General features: G+C 53.8%; 1 protein-coding gene across 3 annotated transcripts in view; it reads right to left on the reverse strand.

Moving 5' to 3' along the window:
* SCARA5 (scavenger receptor class A member 5) overlaps positions 1 to 17,701 on the reverse strand; it is a 187,153-nt gene extending 169,452 nt beyond the window's left edge. The window contains exons 1-4 of one of the 3 annotated variants that reach the window (XM_030555109.1): positions 17,689 to 17,701; positions 16,377 to 16,631; positions 15,302 to 15,590; positions 2,302 to 2,420 (exon numbers count right to left, since the gene is read on the reverse strand). In XM_030555109.1, coding sequence (XP_030410969.1) covers positions 2,302 to 2,413 — 112 coding nt within the window. In that variant the 5' untranslated portion in view covers positions 2,414 to 2,420; positions 15,302 to 15,590; positions 16,377 to 16,631; positions 17,689 to 17,701. Of the gene's footprint in view, positions 1 to 2,301; positions 2,424 to 9,558; positions 10,254 to 15,301; positions 15,591 to 16,376; positions 16,632 to 17,688 lie in introns of those variants that run through there. The other 2 variants (XM_030555108.1, XM_030555107.1) reach the window with 2 other exon arrangements.
* Between the last annotated feature and the right edge of the window lie 1,229 nt (positions 17,702 to 18,930).

Consider the following 18,930-nt stretch of genomic DNA (forward strand, 5'->3'; position numbering starts at 1 on the left):
CGAAGTGCCGCCGAAGACCCGGAGTGCCGCCGGGTGAGTACGAAGCGGGACCCGCACTTGCTAAAGCCGGCCCTGGGCACTGGGGAGGCCTCAGCTGCAGTTCTGTCTCCTGTTCTGGGCACCGCCCTTCAAGGAAGAAGTGGACAAATTGGGAAGAGTCCAGAGGAGAGCAACTAAAAGGATAATGGTTTAGAAAACCTGACCTTGGAGGAAAGGTTAACAAAAACTGGACATGTGCAGTCTTGAGAAAAGAAGACCCGATAACAGTCTTCACATATGTTCTGGCTGTTATAGAGAGGATGGGGATCAACCATTCTCCTTGGCCATCGAAGGTAGGACAAGCAGTAATGGGCGTTATCTGCAGCAAGGGAGAGTCAGGTTCGATATTAGGAAACACTTGCCACCTCTCTTGGGAGTTAAGCTCTGGAACAGGCGTCGAAGGGAGGTTGTATCATAAACAGATAGCTAAGGGTTAATGTTCTTTTACCTGTAAAGGGTTAACAAAGGGAACCAAACACCTGACCAGAGGACCAATCAGGAAACAAGACTTTTTCAAATCTGGGTGGAGGGAAGTTTGGGTGTGAGTTCTTTGTTCTTTGTTCTTTGTCTTGGTTTGGTGACCCTCTCAGCTCTGAGAGTGATCTTTCTATCTCCAGGCTTTCTAATCTTCTGTTTCCAAGTTATAAGTACAAGGATAGTAAGACAATAGGTTTATATTGTTTTTTTTTTTTGTATTTACATGTGTGTAGTTGCTGGAATGTGTTAAATTGTATTCTTTTTGGATAAGGCTGTTTATTCATTTTTTCTTTTAAGCAATTGACCCTGTATATTGTCACCTTGATACAGAGACCATTTTATGTCTTTTTCTTTCTTTTTAAATAAAGCTTTCTTTTTAAGACCTGTTTAAGTGTTTTTCACTGGTTAAGGCTAAGAAACGAAGGGAGGGGGAAAATCTCTTTATGTTAGATTTACTAAGCCTGACTTTGCATACCCTCTGGGTGAGGGGGAAGAGAGATTTGATCTCTCGGTACTTGTGTTTCAAGGACTTGAAGCAGGAGAGGGTGGAATCCCTTTGTTTAGATTCACGGAGCTTGAATCTGTATATCTCTCCAGGAACCCTGGGAGGGAACACCTGGAGGGGAAGAGGGAGAAGGGAAGTTGGTTATTTCCCTTTGTGGTGAGACTCAGGACATCTGAGTCTTGGGGGTTCCCCAGGGAAGGTTTTGGGGAGACCAGAGTGAGCCAGACACTGGAATTTTCTGGCTGGTAGCAGCGATATCAGATCCAAGCTGGTAATTAAGTTTGGAGGTTTCATGCTAGCTTCTCATGTTCTGAACTCTAAGGTTCAGATCTGAGTAGGACAGTTATGACAGGTTGTGAAATCCCCATTATGGGAGATTTTTAAGAGCAGGCTGGGCAAACACCTGTCAGAGCCGGTCTGGGTTTATTTGGACCTGCCTCAGTGCAGAGGCCAGAACTTGACGACCTCTCAAGGTCCCTTTCAGCCTGACATTTCTATGGTTCTAGGATTCTCCATGATCATCTGGTTTGAACAGATCCCTATGAACCTCTGCTCTTTGGACCCAGTGGAAGAAACCTCCTGAGGGCAGGGACCCGAAAGCCCCTTGAGGCGCATGCTAGGAGCTTTGTCTTGTCTGGGATTTTTAGAATTCGATCCAACCAGAAACATCTCAGAGGCAATGAATATATGGTTAGGACTCTGGGGCTTTTGACATCCAGCCAACATCCACGCTTCATCTGGCCTGGGGTTCATGTTCTCAATAGCACCCTCGCCCGCTTGCACCCCTAAACGCAATCCCTAGACTTAACGTAGCGATGGTCACCTCGGAAACTGTTGCATTATTTGTGTTGGTGGATTTCGGTGCGTAGTGCTGGCCTGACAGCCCTAGGGACTGAAATCCCCAGCCCAGGTACAACACAGTAACAGTGCGAGAGTCCCCCGAGCTGCCCTGCCTAGGTGCCTCATCTCTCTAGTGGGGTGAGGGCAAGTTCAGTGCCCAGGGGTCCATCCATGCCTTTGTCTATCTGCTTAAAAATCTGAGATGCAGGGAACAGTTTCACGGCGAGTTCTCTGCTACCATTCTGTGCACATGGCCGCTGAGCGAAACGGCTGAGTGGTTCCATTGCATCTGGAGCTCCCACTCACCCCAAAGCAGCCATGAGGTTTAACATCAGCTCTTGTTGGGGCTCATGCCCACATGGTGTGGGAGTGGTGCCCATTTTTCCATGGGCAAAGATTTTCTGAAGAGCCTTGCTCAGCGAGGCTCCCCCAGCACTTACCATCCTCACAGAGGTTCAGTTTGGACAGGTTCCTTCCATCAAATGACTCCTCAAAGATGGAGCCGTTCTCCCGCTCGCTGAAGGTGTGCAGGTACATGGCCTTGTTCTCCATCCTCTCGCTGCTGGGGAAACAGAACAGGCAGGTGAGAGACTGCACGTGGTGGGGGTGAGGGACACAGACAACATGGGACCAGAAACTCCCTGTCACCCCCATCTCTGCCCTGTAACTGTAGCCACTGGAGTAACTCTGTGTAACCCTGACCCACAGCTGCGGTCAGCCTCCACTAGCTCCTGCTCCATTACCCAGCATGCACTTGGACATGTGTGGCTATCCATACGTGATGGTGCACATTAGTGGCTGGTCCACAGAAAGGATAAAGCACTTACTGCTGCTGCCAATGGATTGAGCTCTCCGGTAGCTCATGCAGTAGATGCCTCCAGGTTTGGAGCTGAAAGAGCAGGGTTTTTGCCCTGGCTCTGCAGGGCTGGGGGGAATATGTGGGTTATATTCACCCACATATTCACCCACGAAAGCTCATGCTCCAAAACCTCTGTTAGTCTATAAGGTGCCACAGGACTCTTTGCTGCTTTTACAGATCCAGACTAACACGGCTACCCCTCTGATACTTGTGGGTTATAGAATCATAGAATATCAGGGTTGGAAGGGACCTCAGGAGGTATCTAGTCCAACCCCCTGCTCAAAGCAGGACCAACCGCAACTAAATCATCCCAGCCTGACCTTAAAAACCTCTAAGGAAGGAGATTCCACCATCTCCCCAGGTAACCCATTCCAGCGCTTCACCACCCTCCTAGTGAAAATTTTTTTTCTAATATCCAACCTAAACCTCCCCCACTGCAACTTGAGACCATTTCTCCCTGTTCTGTCATCTGCCACCACTGAGAACAGTCTAGATCCATCCTCTTTGGAACCCCCTTTCAGGTAGTTGAAGCAGCTATCAAATCCCGCCTCACTCTTCTCTTCTGCAATCTAAGTAACCCCTGTTTCCTCAGTCTTTCCTCTCAAGTCATGTGCCCCAGCCCCCTACTCATTTTCATTTCCCTCCGCTGGACTCTTTCCAATTTATCCACATCCCTTCTGTAGTGAGGGGACCAAAACTGGACACAATACTCCATGTGTGGCCTCACCAGTGCCAAATAGAGGGGAATAATCACTTCCCTCGATCTGCTGGCAATGCTCCTACTAATACAGCCCAATATACCGGTGGCCTTCTTGGCAACAAGGGCGCACTGCTGACTCATATTCAGCTTCTTGTCTACTGTAATCCCCAGGTCCTTTTTTGCAAAACTGCTGCTTAGCCAGTTGGTCTCCAGCCTGTAGCTGGGCATGGGATTCTTCCGTCCTAAGTGCAGGACTCTGTACTCATCCGTCTTGAATCTCATCAGATTTCTTTTGGCCCAATCCTCTGATTTGTCTAGGTCACTCTGTACCCTATCCCCACCCTTCGGCATATCTACCTCTTCTCTCAGCTTAGTGTCATCTGCGAACTTGCTGAGGATGCAATAAATCCCATCATCTGGGTCACCTCAGCGCATGGATTCTGCACACACTGACAGCTCAGCCAGGGACTGGAAATGCTGCGAGCCTTGACATCTTCCTGAGCCAGCTGTCCAGCGCTCGGAGAGGCCAGATGTGCTGAAGCCGAAAGGCCTCACGCTGCCAAGCGGGGGCTGAACTAACGTCTCCAGAAGCATGCAAGCACGGCTCTGGCCCAAGCCTGTCACAGCCCAGGTTCGTCTCGGGGAACAGCCATGTTAGAACCACGTCAAGCAGCTTCACGGCGCAGACCCTCCGTTAGGGGAGGTGGGTCCAGCTGGGGCACACTAGGGTCCTCCTTGGCCATGGATTAAAACACAAGGTGTCCAGACCATGCCAGGGATTTCAGACATGGCTGCCAGCCTGTGTTAACTCCCCTGCGATCAAGGCCTAGAGAGACCCTTGGTGGTTACTGCGGGTGTGTGGGCCAGAGAGGTGGAACCGGGTCATTAGGCAACCCCACACAGGGCCCCTTCTTCCCCCAGGCCCTGCCCATCGCCTGCCCCATGTGGGAGGTCGTGCACCCTAGAGAGGCTACTCTGGGTTGCCTGGGTCCACCCAAAAACTCTCTTACAGGACATCCTGGCCCTGTGTCGTCGTGGATCACACAGAGCCAGCCAGACCCTCTTGGAACCAGTGGGGTTGATCTCACAGTCCCTGCCCCGGTGGGAGTCGGCCGGTTCCACGGAGGGATATGTCAGGGTAGGCATGGTGCCAGGGAAACGGGAATCAGGCTTGATGGCCCCGGCCCCCACCGGCCGTTTCCTTTGTGTTGCTGGCCTGCACCATGGGGTAAAGCAGTGCTGGGTGGGAATGGGGGGTATTACGTTGGCCTGGCACCGGGGTAAGCGACGCAGCTGGCCAAGGAGAGCCAGGCCAGGCCCCACGCGCTCTCCACAAAGGCGGTAGTGTGGAGGGGTTAATACAGGGCCGCCCAGGGGGAGAGCAAGTGGGGCAATTTGCCCCAGGCCCCACAGGGGTCCCCATGAGAATGTCGGACTCTCCCCCCCCCCACCTCTGCCTTCCCCCATCCCCGGCACCTCAGCGCGCGGTGTCCAGGAGTGGCCCTGGACAGAGCTAAAGCCGCGTGGTAAGGGGTCGAGGCTGCGAGCTGCGGGCCAAGTGGCCGGAGCTCAGGTCCCGTGGAGCCAGGCTGCTGCAGCACTGTCCAGGGCCGCTCCTGAATGCCGCGCACTGAGGCGCCAGGAGAGGGGGGAAGTGGGGGTAAGCAGCATGGTAAGGGGACCGGGGCCATTGGATAAGGGGCAGGGAGTCCTGCCGACAGTCAGGGGACAGGGAGGGAGCAGAGGTTGGGGGGCGGTCAGGGGACGGGGAACAGGGGGTTGGATCGTGGACGTTCCCGGGGTCTGTCAGGACTCGGAGGCGGATAGGGGTTGGGGCAGTCAGGGGACAGGGAGCAGGGGGGGTTAGTGGGGGGGTGGGGTCCTGGGGTGCGGGTTGGGGGTGTCTTGGGGGGCAAGAAGTTCATGGGGGTTGGATAGGGGGCAGGGCCAAGCTGTTTGGGGAGGCACAGCCTTCCCTACCCTACCCTAAAGCTCATTCAGCAATTTGAGGCTTGCAGACAGCTATTTAACACAAAGAGCCAAGCTGTTAGCTTTTCCCTTAGGGCTGCCATCCCTTTCACTTCTCAAATGCCAAATTATAGTCTACATTTCATTTCAGTGCCATAGGGAGATTCATGTCAGGGGAGCGTAGCCTCATTCAAAATTAGCCACTTTAGATTAACAGCGATAGAGCCGAGAGAGCAATGGGGGAGGGATCACATGAGAAGAGCAATATCCTACACCACCTACCTCCTTCCCAGCCCTACCAAGGGAGACGCCTCCCCTCCTCTGCATTCCCCAAGGCTCCAGAGGGGTTAATTCAGTGGTTCTCAAACTTTTGTACTGGAGACCCCTTTCACACAGCGAACCACTGAGTGTAACCCCCCTTAAATATATAAAAAAGTATTTTTAATTTATAACTCTATTATAAATACTGGAGGCAAAGCAGGGTTTGAGGCAGAGGCTGACAGCTCACGACCCCCAGTAATAACCTCGTAACCCACTGAGGGGTCTCGACCCCCAGTTTGAGAACTCCTGGGTTAATTTAATTTTAGCACGCTGTGTCCATTCACATGCATGTGCTATTTTGAGCGTTTCAGTTTTCACAACATAGGCTCATCCCAGATTCTGGAACAAGCTCAAATGCTCAGTTCGTGGAGTATGTACACAGTCTATACTAAAGACAAACCCACAGTAACCGTCTCTAGTTTGTGAGGGACCCCATGGAGCCAGTCTCTAGGAAACAGCTAAATTCATGGAGGTTAAGTCCATTAATGGCTATTAGCCAGGGGCAGGATGAGTAAAGAATGGTGTCCCTAGCCTCTGTTTGTCAGAGGGTAGAGATGGATGGCAGGAGAGAGATCACTTGATCATTACTTGTTAGGTTCACTCCCTCTGGGGCACTTGGCATTGGCCACTGTTGGTAGATAAGATACTGGGCTGGATGGACCTTTGGTCTGACCCAGTGTGGCCGTTCTTATGTTCTAAGTTAAATGAACCCAAAGTTATGGAGACAGATATGAGTCAAGGAAGCCAGCAGAATATCAGAAACCTGGAAAAATCTCTGACTGGAGGGGCTCAGGCATTTGGTCACAAGCTGAGGTGGTTCAAAAGTTTTGGATTTTTTTTAAGCAGAATTTTTTTATTGTTTCTTTAAACAATCAAACACAGCAAGCAGCAAATATTTGGTCACACACTTCTGAAACCCCAAACCATGTTCAGGTTTTGGCAGACTAATTTCAGCTTTTCAATTAAAAAAACACAACACATTTTGAAGGAAAGCAGACATTGTCCGTGATTTTTTTCTGCTTTTTAAAAACCCCTAGTTTTCAATCCAAAAAAAGTTTTGATGGAAAATATTTGTCCAACCTCTTTAATGAGCTTTAGTGCCTTTTAGCACCAGCTGATGCTGAGAACCAGTGATATCTTGTGAAGGTGACTTGAAAAGAAGTTTTCTCAAAACTGGGTTTGTGCCGAGATATGAAAGGTTTTTAAATGTTTATTTTTCCCAGGGCTGCCTGGGGGCGGAGGGGGAGCAAGTGGGGCAATTTGCCCCGGGCCCGCAAGGGCCCCCACAAGAATATAGTATTCTGTAGTATTGCAGCTTTTTTTTATGGAAGGGGCCCCTGAAATTGCTTGGCCCCAGGCCCCCTGAATCCTCTGGGTGGCCCTGGGTTAATATGGGGCTGCTTCTGTGAGAGCTGAGCCTGCCAGGTGGAATGTGCTGAGCACTCCCAAACTCATGTCACGTGTTCCCCTCAGGCACTGGCTGCGGTGGAGAAGGGCCTGCTCGCTCCACCAAGCCCCCTCCCTGCCCCTTCTGGCTCCAGCCACCATCAGCTGCTGCCTGCTAACACCTCTGGGTTTAGTTACCGAGACCCCCTGGCAAACGGCTTCAGCTCCATCTGCTGGGGGACCCCCAGGGCTGCCCTGGTTGGAAATGGCTCCACTCGGCTCTCACACACCCAGCCCTGCACCGAACGCTTGCAGAGCATTCACACCCCAGCGCGGATTCGCTCAGAGCAATCGGCGGGTTCTTTAGTCTCTCTAATACAGATCCAGCTGGGCTGTCAGGCCAGAACCAGCCATGCCTGGCACGTGGCGCAGAAACCCTGGGCATTTCCATCGGGCACCGCTGCTCCAGCTGTGTGGGGGCGAAGGGGGGCTCCTGACCATACACAGCCCTCGACGGAAACCCTCCATCCCACCCTGTGCTCTCTCTAAGGGGCGCAGGGCTCTCCCTGCCCCATGGGCCCCCTGCGCAGGGCTGGGGCTGAGGCTGGCAGCTAGTGGGCAGCTCCTTGTCAGCACTGAGGCACTAACCGGGCAAGGGAGGTGTCGCTGCGCCGGTTTTACAGAGGGGCACGGTCGGGTACAGTGAGAGCCATGGTTGGACCCGGGTTGGGGACCCAACATTTGAGCACCCAAAACTGATAGCCACTTTGGAAAATGGTAGCCTAAGTACCTTGCTCAGAGTCACAAAAGTAGCAGCCTCTTGGATCCCCGAAACCCCTGTTCTAACCACTACACCGTACAACCAGAGAGAGAACACAAGAGTCCTGGCTCCCAGCCCCCTGCTCTAACCACTACACCATACAACCAGAGAGAGAGCGCAAGAGTCCTGGCTCCCAGCCATGCTCTAAACACTACACTATACAACCAGAGAGAGAGCCCAAGAGTCCTGGCTCCCAGCCCTGCTCTAACCACTACACCGTACAACCAGAGAGAGAACACAAGAGTCCTGGCTCCCAGCCCCCTGCTCTAACCACTACACCATACAAACAGAGAGAGAGCGCAAGAGTCCTGGCTCCCAGCCCTGCTCTAACCACTACACCATACAACCAGAGAGATAGCCCAAGAGTCCTGGCTCCCAGCCCTGCTCTAACCACTACACCATACAACCAGAGAGAGAACCCAAGAGTCCTGGCTCCCAGCCCCCTGCTCTAACCACTACACCGTACAACCAGAGAGAGAGCCCAAGAGTCCTGGCTCCCAGCCCTGCTCTAACCACTACACCGCACAACCAGAGAGAGAGCCCAAGAGTCCTGGCTCCCAGCCCTGCTCTAACCACTACACCGTACAACCAGAGAGAGAACCCAAGAGTCCTGGCTCCCAGCCCCCTGCTCTAATCACTACACCGTACAACCAGAGAGAGAGCCCAAGAGTCCTGGCTCCCAGCCCTGCTCTAACCACTACACCGTACAACCAGAGAGATAGCCCAAGAGTCCTGGCTCCCAGCCCTGCTCTAACCACTACACCATTCAACCAGAGATTGAACCCAAGAGTCCTGGCTCCCAGCCCCCTGCTCTAACCACTACACCTTACAACCAGAGAGAGAACCCAAAAGTCCTGACTCTCAGTCCCCTGCTCTAACCACTACACTGTACAACCAGAGATTGAACCCAAGAGTCCTGGCTCCCAGCCCCCTGCTCTAACCACTACACCGTACATCAGAGAGATAGCCCAAGAGTCCTGGCTCCCAGCCCTGCTCTAACCACTACAGCGTACAATCAGAGAGAGACCCCAAGAGTCCTGGCTCTCAGTCACCTGCTCTAACCACTACATCATACAACCAGAGAGAACCCAAGAGTCCTGGCTCCCGGCCCTGCTCTAACCACTACACCGTACAACCAGAGATTGAACCCAAGATTCCTGGCTCCCAGCCCCCTACGCTCATCAGGAGATAACGTTCCTTCCCAGGCAACTCTTTCGCTGGTGCATCCCTTCCCAAGCAGCTCCTTAAACCAGCTGCCCATGTACAAACATTCTGGGCTCCTTCAAGTCCCTCTTGACCTTTTAAGGGTATTACCAGGAGCAGCCAAAAATCCCCGTGTCCCGTGCCATCCAACGATCCAGCAACCCAGCCCTGGGTGGGAAAGACGCTGCAAAGAGGGAATCAGTGAGCGACCCCAGTACAGAACCTTTTCCCCAGCCCTCCTGAGCAGGGCCTGAAGCCCAGAGTAGAGCGAGTCGCCTCTCGAGAGCCAGGCTGGGCTTTGAAACACATGCCCAACACCCTCATCCGCACTCCGGGACCCCCTGAGTGCACAGGCCCACCCACTGCTGTGGGAAATCGTGCCACCCTGGAGAAGTTGCTTAAGCTGTGTCTGAAACGTAAAGCTGCACGCAGTGACTCACCTGCAGGCTGAAATCTTGCAGCTAGAAGGACGAGGCGTTTTCCAGTTAGTTCCTAGGACGCAGCATCGCCTAGGGAGGAGAACAGAACTTTGTGCTTTACAGAGAGCTCCAGAAACTCAGGAAGGGAAGAAAAGAACTAGGCAGCATCTGCAGCTTCTTCCATAGTCGGCTGGGGCTGGTCAGCCTCTTGCAAGGTTGTGCTGGGGGGATGCAGAGACTTCCCCAAATCCTCCTGGCTCCTTCCAGGCTTCTTCCCAGTGGGTGAGAAGTTAGGAGAGAGACCCCAGCCCTCCTCTAGGACCAGCCAGTGCAGCAGCCGAGCAGGTTTTCCAGGCTCTTGCATGCAGCCACCAGGCCTGGGGGGAGAGGGCACCGAAGGATGCTCCGCAGAGCCGGAGGCAGCTGCAGGGCTGGGCTGCTGTGAACTGAACTTGCAGGAGACTTTTGTAGCTCTTGGAGGAGTTGCCAAGGCTGAAGTTGGGGGTTTGTGCGCCCTCTTGTGACCAAGACGCTACAGTGCGAACGTATCGTGGCTACACAACAGGGCGAAAACCTCAGCAAAATAGCCAGGGGCTCGTCCTAGCTGTGCTCTCTCGTCCCCTGAGTATCCAATCGCCTTCCTCTTTATCCTCCTGCCAGGGGGGAAGGCTGTTCCCCAATGGGCAGAGGGGAAACTGAGGCACAGAAGGACTAAGTGACTTGCCCAAGGTCATACAGGGCAATAGTTTTATCTGGTGACCCAGTTGAAGAAAATTGTCGATGCCCATGACTCAACGCAGCTGGGGCTGAGGGTTGGGGTGCAGAGGTGAGGACAGCAGGGTAGGGCCAGGGATGAGGGGTTTGGGGTGCAGGAGGGGTCTCTGGGTTTGGGGGGGCTCAGGGCTGGGGCAGGGGACTGGGGTATGGGACAGGGTCAGGGCTCTGGGCTGAGGGTGCAGGATCTGGGGTGGGGTCAGGGATGAGGGGTTTGGGGTGCAGGAGGGGGCTCTTGGTTGGGGGGCTCAGGGCTGGGGGAGGGGATTGGCTCACAGGGTTGGGGCTCGGGCTTACCTCAGGTGGCTCCTGATCAGTGGTGCAGCAGGGGTGCTAAGGCAAGTTGCCTGCCTGTCCTGGCACCACGGACTGCGCTGCGCCCCGGAAGTGGCCAGCAGTATGTTCGGCTCCTAGGCGGAGGTGTGCAAGCGGCTCCGTGCGGCTCTCGCGCGCAGGCACTGCCCTTCCCCAGCCCCATTGGCTGAAAACTGGCTAATGGGAGTGCAGAGCCGGTGCTTGGGGCAGGGGCAGTGCCCCCCCACCCCCGCCTAGGAGCTGGACCTGCTGCTGGCCACTTCCGGGGTGCAGCGCGGTGTCAGAACAGATAGGGACTAGCTTGCCTCAGCCAGGCTGCACCGCTGACAGGACGTTTAACAGCCCAGTAGGAGGTGCTGGCCAGAGCTGCTGTGACCCAGTGCCTTTCGTTTCGTGACCCAGTACCACAGTTTGAAAACCACTGATACAGGGTGTCTGCAGCAGAGTGGGGAACAAAACCCAGGTCTCCAGTTAGTGCCTGTAATACTGACTCCCTCTCCCTCTCCTCCTTCGCAGGAAGAGTCAGGAATAGCCCCCCCCCCCGGCTGCAGCCACATGCACTAGCCCTAGTGGAGCCCTCAGCTGGGTTTGAACCCCGGACCTACAGCACAGCTCTCTAGCACCCAAGCTAAAGGAGTGACTCCATCGCCTGGTAACCGTAGTAGACTGGTATCCCCCAGTGAGCCGACCAGCGTGTGTGTGGACAGAGCGAAAATGTGACACATCTTGCCAGTGTATTTCCCCTCCCCCCAAGAGGATCATGACTGAGTGGCAGGCTGGCTTCGTAGCCCCACTGCAGACGTGGGGGTTACGGGAATCGCAGACTCCAGCCCCACCTCGCAGAAGCGTGAATGTTTCTGTGACACTGCACAGATGTTTCCCCCGGTGCCTCTCGGTGTTTCTGAGCAGTGAGGCGAATATCTCCGCCCTGCCGGGAAGGAACGTGGCCCTGTTTCCCCTCAGAGCAGAATGGGAGCTGCCTTGTGCCTGGCAGCGGGAGGGGAAGAGGGGAGAAACCCCTCCCTCCTTCTAAGGCAGAGGTCTTCAATCTGTGGGGCATGCCCCCCTAGGGGGGTGCAGAGTAACATTTGGGGGGCACATCTGGGGGCACAGGGAACCTGGAGGAAGCACCCCCCAGCTTCACTCCTGGCCCCACACGTGGGGTCCCAGCTGCCCAACCTGCGCCCAGGGATCTGTGCCTGGCCAAGGGTCCCCTTCCGCCTTCCTCCCCAGCTGTGGCCTCCTTACCCCATCCCCACCGCTGTGGCCCTGCTTCTGGCTCCGGGGGCAGGGAGGGGATAGATGAGAGAAGGGAGGCATGGGGAAAAAGTTTGGGGACCATTGCTCTAAAGGCTCCCCTGCAGCCTTCCAGCTACTGTACCATTGTCATTGCACGGGGGCACCTCAACTTTTCCTCGTTTATGGAGGACAGTCTTATAATCTGCATCCAGAGATCCTCCAATCACACAAGCTGAAAATTGTTCCCCTTCACTGCAGCTCTGTAACCATATGGGAACCAATCCTGTCTGTGTTCTGTGCACATCCAAAATTCCTGCTGAATGACCTGCCCTGGGAGCGAGTTACCAGTGACCCAGGGCTGCGGTGGAAGGAGGGTGCAGGTGGCGGGGGAGGAGAGCCCAGGGCTGGGGCAGCAGGAGGTGTCGGGGAGGGGCACTGGTGGGGGGAGCCCAGGGCTGGGGCAGCAGGGGAGGGGGGGAGAGCCTAGGGCTGGGGCAGCAGAGGGATGCGGGGGGCAGCCTAGGGCTGGGGCAGCAGGGGGATGCGAGGGGCAGCCCAGGGCTGGGACGGGGGGCAGCCAAAATTTTTTTGCTGGGGGGGGGGCAAAAAACCTAGAGCCGGCCCTGTCGCCACCTGGGTGCACACCATTCTGCCCAGCATCGTCCCCCCAGCTCCTGGGCCCCTCTTGTGCCATGGACGGGGGCTGAAAGGAGCCATCGTCCATGCCGCCCCCCCTCGCCCCTCGACAGGCAGCTGGCCCTGCCACATGGCACCTTGGGAATTGCTGTGCCAAGGCCTGGCTGTCCCTGGCCTCGGGGCTAATAGGGCCATTGGCACGGAGCCCCTCACTGGCAGGCTCTCACTGTCCCTAGCAAACAGCTCTGGATGGTCTCACGCTGCAGCAAGCCCAGCTGGATTGTCTCTGGGATTAAACCCCCAGGGCTGGGATCCGTGGAGCTGCCCAGGCGAGGCCCAGGGAGGGCCGAGCTGTTTAATTTGGTTTCCTCCTAGTCCTTGGAGCAGGATGAGAATGATTTAATGGGGAAGAGGAGGCTGGCTCCCTTCAACGTAACCTCTCCCGAGTGAGCAGGGTGACCGGGGAACATGTCAGCTACTCCAGGCTCTCAGATACCCCATCCCTGCACTTGGGGCAAGAATGGCAGGGCGGAGGGCTCAGGTATCTTTACCCTCGCTACGGCCTGGGTCTGTGCTGGGCCCTGCCCACCCCTGCTGTAGGCTAGAGCAGCCTCAGGGCTGCTCCACTCACAATCCGTTCTCCGTGGCTGGCTACAGGCCATGGGAAGCCGAGAATGGCTGACGTGAAACGCACTTTGTCTGTGGCTCCAAACTAGCCTCTCCTCCGCACACAGAACCTCACCCCAGCTCCACTCTAGCTGGGGAGCCCTCCTGGGCTGCGGGTTCACTTAACGGGTCATGTCTGCCCCCTGACCCTGTCAGAGCGGCATCAAGGGGCCTTTCTGGAACAGTGAGGCCAGTGCCCCAAGTTCTTGTGGGCTGCAGATCCCAAACTCGGGGACTTCTTTGGGTGCCTGTGGCTATAAAATACATTAACTCTCAGTTTTCTGTCTCCATCTCTGAGTGCTCTGCCTGGGTGAGGAGACAGCAGCCATCGTGTTCTCAGCGTCATTGTGCGCACATGTGCACACACAGCAGGACGGGGAGATCACACGCACACACCAAGGCAGACAGGCGGCGTCTATTACATGTCTCTAACATCCCTGCCCCCTTCTCCCCCACACCACTCTCTCATGCAGACTTTACTTTTCTTCTTTCTTTTTGTTATTTTCCTTAATCTCAACTCAAAGCCCTTCCCCTACCAGCACAGAGGTGACTCCCTATGGATTGGAAAAAACACCCTCTTGGCCGCTGCCCGTGGGAAAGCCAGGCACCAGGGCCGAAGACAGAATTTGGTGCTTCCCTTTTGCTGCCATCTGGAGCTCAACCATTACTCCAGAGGCCACGGATTGGAGCTGCGCTTTGAGATCACGTTGTCTCCAGCTTCCAGCTACGATCCTCTGCAGCGGCGGCCAAATCCCAGAAGTCTGCTCTGCTGGGAAGCCCAGTTCACAGCCCCACACGGTCTCTTCCACCACTAACTGCTGTTGTGTCTGGTACTTCATCCAAGCAGCTCTCTGAGGGGGAGAAGCAGCCAGGAGGGGAAGGTCCTTGGCCCTAAGATACTTGACAAAGGGGAAAAGAAAAATCAGAGTCTCTCTGGCTTCACTGCCCCCCTTTGTGACAACCCCCCAGCGCTTTGCCCTGCACTAGCTCATCTCAGGGGAGCATCTGATAGGATTTTACAGGGTCATGATTTAAGTCTCAGCCACCCAGGGGGAAGGAAGGTGGGTGTAATTCTCCCTAGTTTACACCGATATGTGCATAAAACAACCCCAATGCTATTCTGGGCCTGGAGCAAAAAAGTTTGGGGGAAACTGAGGCCCAGAGAGGGGGATCGGGGATAGAGCTGCAAATAGAACCCAGGAGTCCTGCCACCCCCTAGTGGGCTTTCACTGTTAGGTTGCCTCTAGTCCCACCAAACAGAGCATGAACTGGCTTTCTCGAAGCCACGAATGACTTGGATATAGCCAGGGCCAGCTCCAGGCACCTGCAAAGGGAGCAGTTGCTTGGGGCGGCCAATGGAAAGCGGCGGCACGTCCGGGTTCTTCGGCGGCGGGTCCCTCGGTCTCCATTGGAGCGAAGGACCGGCTGCCGAATTGCCACCGAAGAATGAAGCAGCGCGGCTGAGCTGCCGCCAAAGTGCCACACATCAGGGCTTTTTGGGTTTTTTGCCGCTTTGCCACTTGGGGAGGCAAAAAAGCTGGAGTTGGCCCTGGATATAGCCTCAGCTCTTCCCCACATCCATACAGCCTGTCACCAATTCCTTTGTCGTTACAGCTGGACCAAATATAGCACTGAAGTCCAGTCAAGTAGATCCTGCCTTAGCCACACCTGGCGCACTGGGAATGCGTCTGTACAGGGTGATCATATGGGGTCTGCGTTTCATACCCAACTTTCAAACAGCGGGGTGGGGGCTGCAGGGAAAAGGTGGCCACAAGCCAAGCTGTCCGTACGCTGGCGTACGGGGCACAATGCAGCATTCAGAGCCCAGCAAACAGCCGAGCTAAGTCATGCTAGAGAACACACAGGTTCTTTGCACGCTCGGTAACAGAGTTTGTTTAACATACGGGGCAGGGGACAGTGCAGCATACCAGCTGCACAGGAATGTCTGGGTTACACTGGGGAACTCACAGAGTCAAACAGCTTCTACAGCGTTTTGGATTATAGAAATAAAAAACCTGAGGCCACTCCATAGTAGGTTGTTATCCTCTATGCAGCTCAGGTATTCAAAGGAAGACCCACTACACGCAGCCTCTGTGTTACGCTAGTGTAACGTTTTCTTCTGAAAAAAACCCACCTCAGTGTACAGGGATAGGCCACGGAGGCAAGGTCCAGGATTCTGGCCGTATTGTGAACCAATGGACGTTTCTCATGTCTGGGTCAGACAAACCAGGGTCCTTGAGGGCCTCATCTCAGGGATGCAGCCGCATGGCTGGGCATGGCTTTCCAGGGGCCTTCTGAGAGAGGGAGCCGCCTCTGACAGCCACAGCTTCAAAGGGGAGCTCTTTGTCCTTTCACTCCATGCGTGCCCAGCACCGAGCTCCAAGGGGCTCTGATCTCCAATGCGGGCCGCTTGGCTGCTGCCTCTAGACCAATAAATAATGAGAGTGTCATTTCCCCATTGACACCCAGACACACTGTGGTGGGGCTGGCGCTGGGAAGCCAAGAGAGGCTCCACACCTCGCACAAGGTGCTTCTCATGCACGCCCGGCTGCAGGGGGAGTGAACTGAACGGTACTGGTGTCTGACACGGGCCAGCCCCAAAGCAGCTGCCTCCAGGAGAATGAAAAGCCTGCAAAGCATCCCTGGCTACGCCCACAGCAGAGCAAGCCAGAACGGCCAACCCCCGGCAGATCCATTCAGGCTGGGGCCACGGCCCCTTCCCTATTCCTCCCCCCTCACTTTGGAATGGTTCTCAGGGTGCCCAGGACCATGAGTCTCTTTGTTACCCTCAGCCGCCCTGACACGAGAGTCTTGGGTTGAACCAGGTGTCAGCTTCCTGATAGGCTGGGGTGCCTGTCAGTCAGCCGAGCGCTCTCCTCTGGGCTGTGCCAGCCCTTGCTCTGCCGTGCAGGGTAACAATCAGTGCACTCAGCCCCCGAGCCCTTTGGAAGGTTTCCGCTGTAGTGCCCAGCCCCCTTCTCCACTGAACGCTCACGGCAACAGCACGTCTGCTGCCCCCAAGAGAGTCGTACACACCCCAGCTTGGATGGTTCCACTCCGGGTCAGCAACCAGCATGGAGATTTATAATGGAAGCAACATGGTTATCGGCAGAGATTCACAGGACAGCGAGCAGGCACAGTGAAAACAAGAGGTTACATCCGAACCAGGACACGCTTTCAAGAGAGCAAGCTCAACTCCCCAGGCTCACCTTCTGTCTGGAGCAACTTATCTCATCCCGCTTCAGCCATGGCTGGTTGATATCCTGTTCTCATCAATGTTACCGCCCTGCCCGATCACATCCCAGGATGAAGGGCTGTCTTCCTTGCCTTCTCCTTGTTGAACATTGTTTGTACCAGAGGCTCGGTGATCCCTTTGGCTTATTCACCGGGGCCCTGCCTCCTGGTGATTTGGGTCTGCCATTGAGTTGGTTTGCAATGCTTCTTTTTTTCTTTTTTTTTTAACACTGTTGCAAAAAAAGCGAACATTATGCTAGGATGTATTAGCAGGAGTGTTGTAAGCAAGACACGAGATGTAATTCTTCTGTTCTACTCTGCGCTGATAAGGCCTCGAGTGGAGGAACATTTCAGGCAAGATGTGGACAAGTTGGAGAAAGTCTAGAGGAGACCAACAAAGATGATTAAAGGTCTAGAGAACACGAAGAAGGACAAAATTAGGTTTGTTTAGGCCGGAGAAGAGAAGACTGAGAGGAGACATGATAACAGTTTTCAAGTACAGAAAGGGTTGTTACAAGGAGGAAAGAGAAAAATTGTTGTTCTTAACCTCTGAGGATAGGACAAGAAGCAATGGGCTTAAACTGCAGCCGGGGGGGTTAGGCTGGTGTCAATAACCTAGTCCCAGATTTGGACCTTAGCGTCCAAGATATGGGGGTTAGCATAAAAACCTCCAAGCTTAGTTACCAGCTTGGACCTGGTACTGCTGCCACCACCCAAAAAATTAGAGTGTTTTGGGGCACTCTGGACCCCCCAAAAACCGTCCCTGGGGACCCCAAGACCCAAATCCCTTGAGTCTCACAACAAAGAGAAATAAACCTTTTCCCTTCCCCCCCCAGGTGCTCCTGGAGAGATACACAGAAGCAACCTCCGTGAATCTAAGCAGAGGGAGTCCACCCTCTCTAATTCCAGTCCTGGAAACAAAAGCACTCCCTCTTCACCCAGAGGGAATGCAAAGTCAGGCTAGTAAATCTAACACACACAGATTTCCCTCTGACTTCTTCCTCCCACCAATTCCCTGGTGAGTACAGACTCAATTTCCCTGAAGTTCCTCACTAAAGAAAAACTCCAACAGGTCTTAAAAGAAAGCTTTATATAAAAAAGAAAGAAAAATACATAAAACTGGTCTCTCTGTATTAAGGTGACAAATACAGGGTCAATTGCTTAAAAGAATATTGAATAAACAGCCTTATTCAAAAAGAATACAATTTAAAGCACTCCAGCAACTATAGATGTAAATACAAAAGAAAAAAAAATAACCCTTATTGTTTTTATGATCTCTGTACTCACAACTTGGAAACAGAAGATTAGAGAGCAGGAAATAGAAATCACTTCTCATAGCCGAGAGAGAGGCAGACAGAAGACCCAAGAACTCAGACACAAACTTCCCTCCACCCAGAGTTGAAAAAATCCTGTTTCCTGATTAGTCCCTTGGTCAGGTGCTTCAGGTTACGTTTTTCTTTTTCAGGTGAAAGAGACATTAACCCTTAGCTATCTGTTTATGACAGTTTGGACATTAGGAAAAACTTCCTGTCAGTGTGGTTAAGCCAGGGCCGTCCTTAGGCATAGGCAGAATAGGCAACGGCGTAGGGCCCCACACTGCCTGGGGGCACCACTCAGCAGGCAGCCCAGACAGTGTAGAAGCAGGGGTCTCTAGCTTGCTTGCTAGCACACATATATATACCTGCCCCTGGATATTTCCATTACATGCATCTGAGGAAGTGGGTATTCACCCACGAAAGCTCATGCTCCAAAACGTCTGTTAGTCTATAAGGTGCCACAGGATTCTTTGCCACTTTCTGTCTGGTCACTCTAGGTGGGGGTAGTTGGTGCCTATATAAGACAAAGCCCCAAATATCGGGATTGGCCCTATAAAATCAGGACATCTGGATCTGGCCACCCTAGCTGGGGAGCGCCTCTCCCCCAGGCTGGCAGCTGCCAGCGATCCATCTCATCTGGGGGGAGCTGCATAAGGCAGGATGTGCTGCTGTGGCTCCATGGGTGCCCTGTCCCTGAGATCGGATGCTGTGCTAACTTCACCATGGTCCATAAGGCTGGTGGTGGTGCCCATTGGTGTGTGATTGGACCTGAGGGTTTGCTGCTGCTGTTGCCACTCTGCACCCCAAGAGGTGGATTTTGGGGTCCTGCAGTTTTCCACCTATCTCCTCCTCTACTGCAGCTGTTGGACCAGCGGGCTAGGGGGTGAGCCAAGCATGAAAGCACTACTGTGTTGCCATTTAGATTGTCATTTAACAACTTTGTTTGCCAAAAATTCTTGCTAACAATCCTGAATCCAATTTCAATATTATTTAAAAAAAATCAATATCTTAGCCAAAAACAGAAAATTAAGTTGTTGACAATTATTAGTGACAGGTTTGGTTTGAGGCAGGGAGTGGGCCAATTTTCATCAGAGAAACAAAAAATGTTGACTGACTTTCCTATAGCCTGTTACTCCTGATAAGAGCCCAACAACTGTAATATGCTCATCTCCTTACTAGTGTATAAAGCAGGGGTCGGCAACCTACGGCACAT

This window comes from Gopherus evgoodei, chromosome 3 (genome assembly GCF_007399415.2).
Source record: "Gopherus evgoodei ecotype Sinaloan lineage chromosome 3, rGopEvg1_v1.p, whole genome shotgun sequence".
NCBI lineage: Eukaryota > Metazoa > Chordata > Testudines > Testudinidae > Gopherus > Gopherus evgoodei.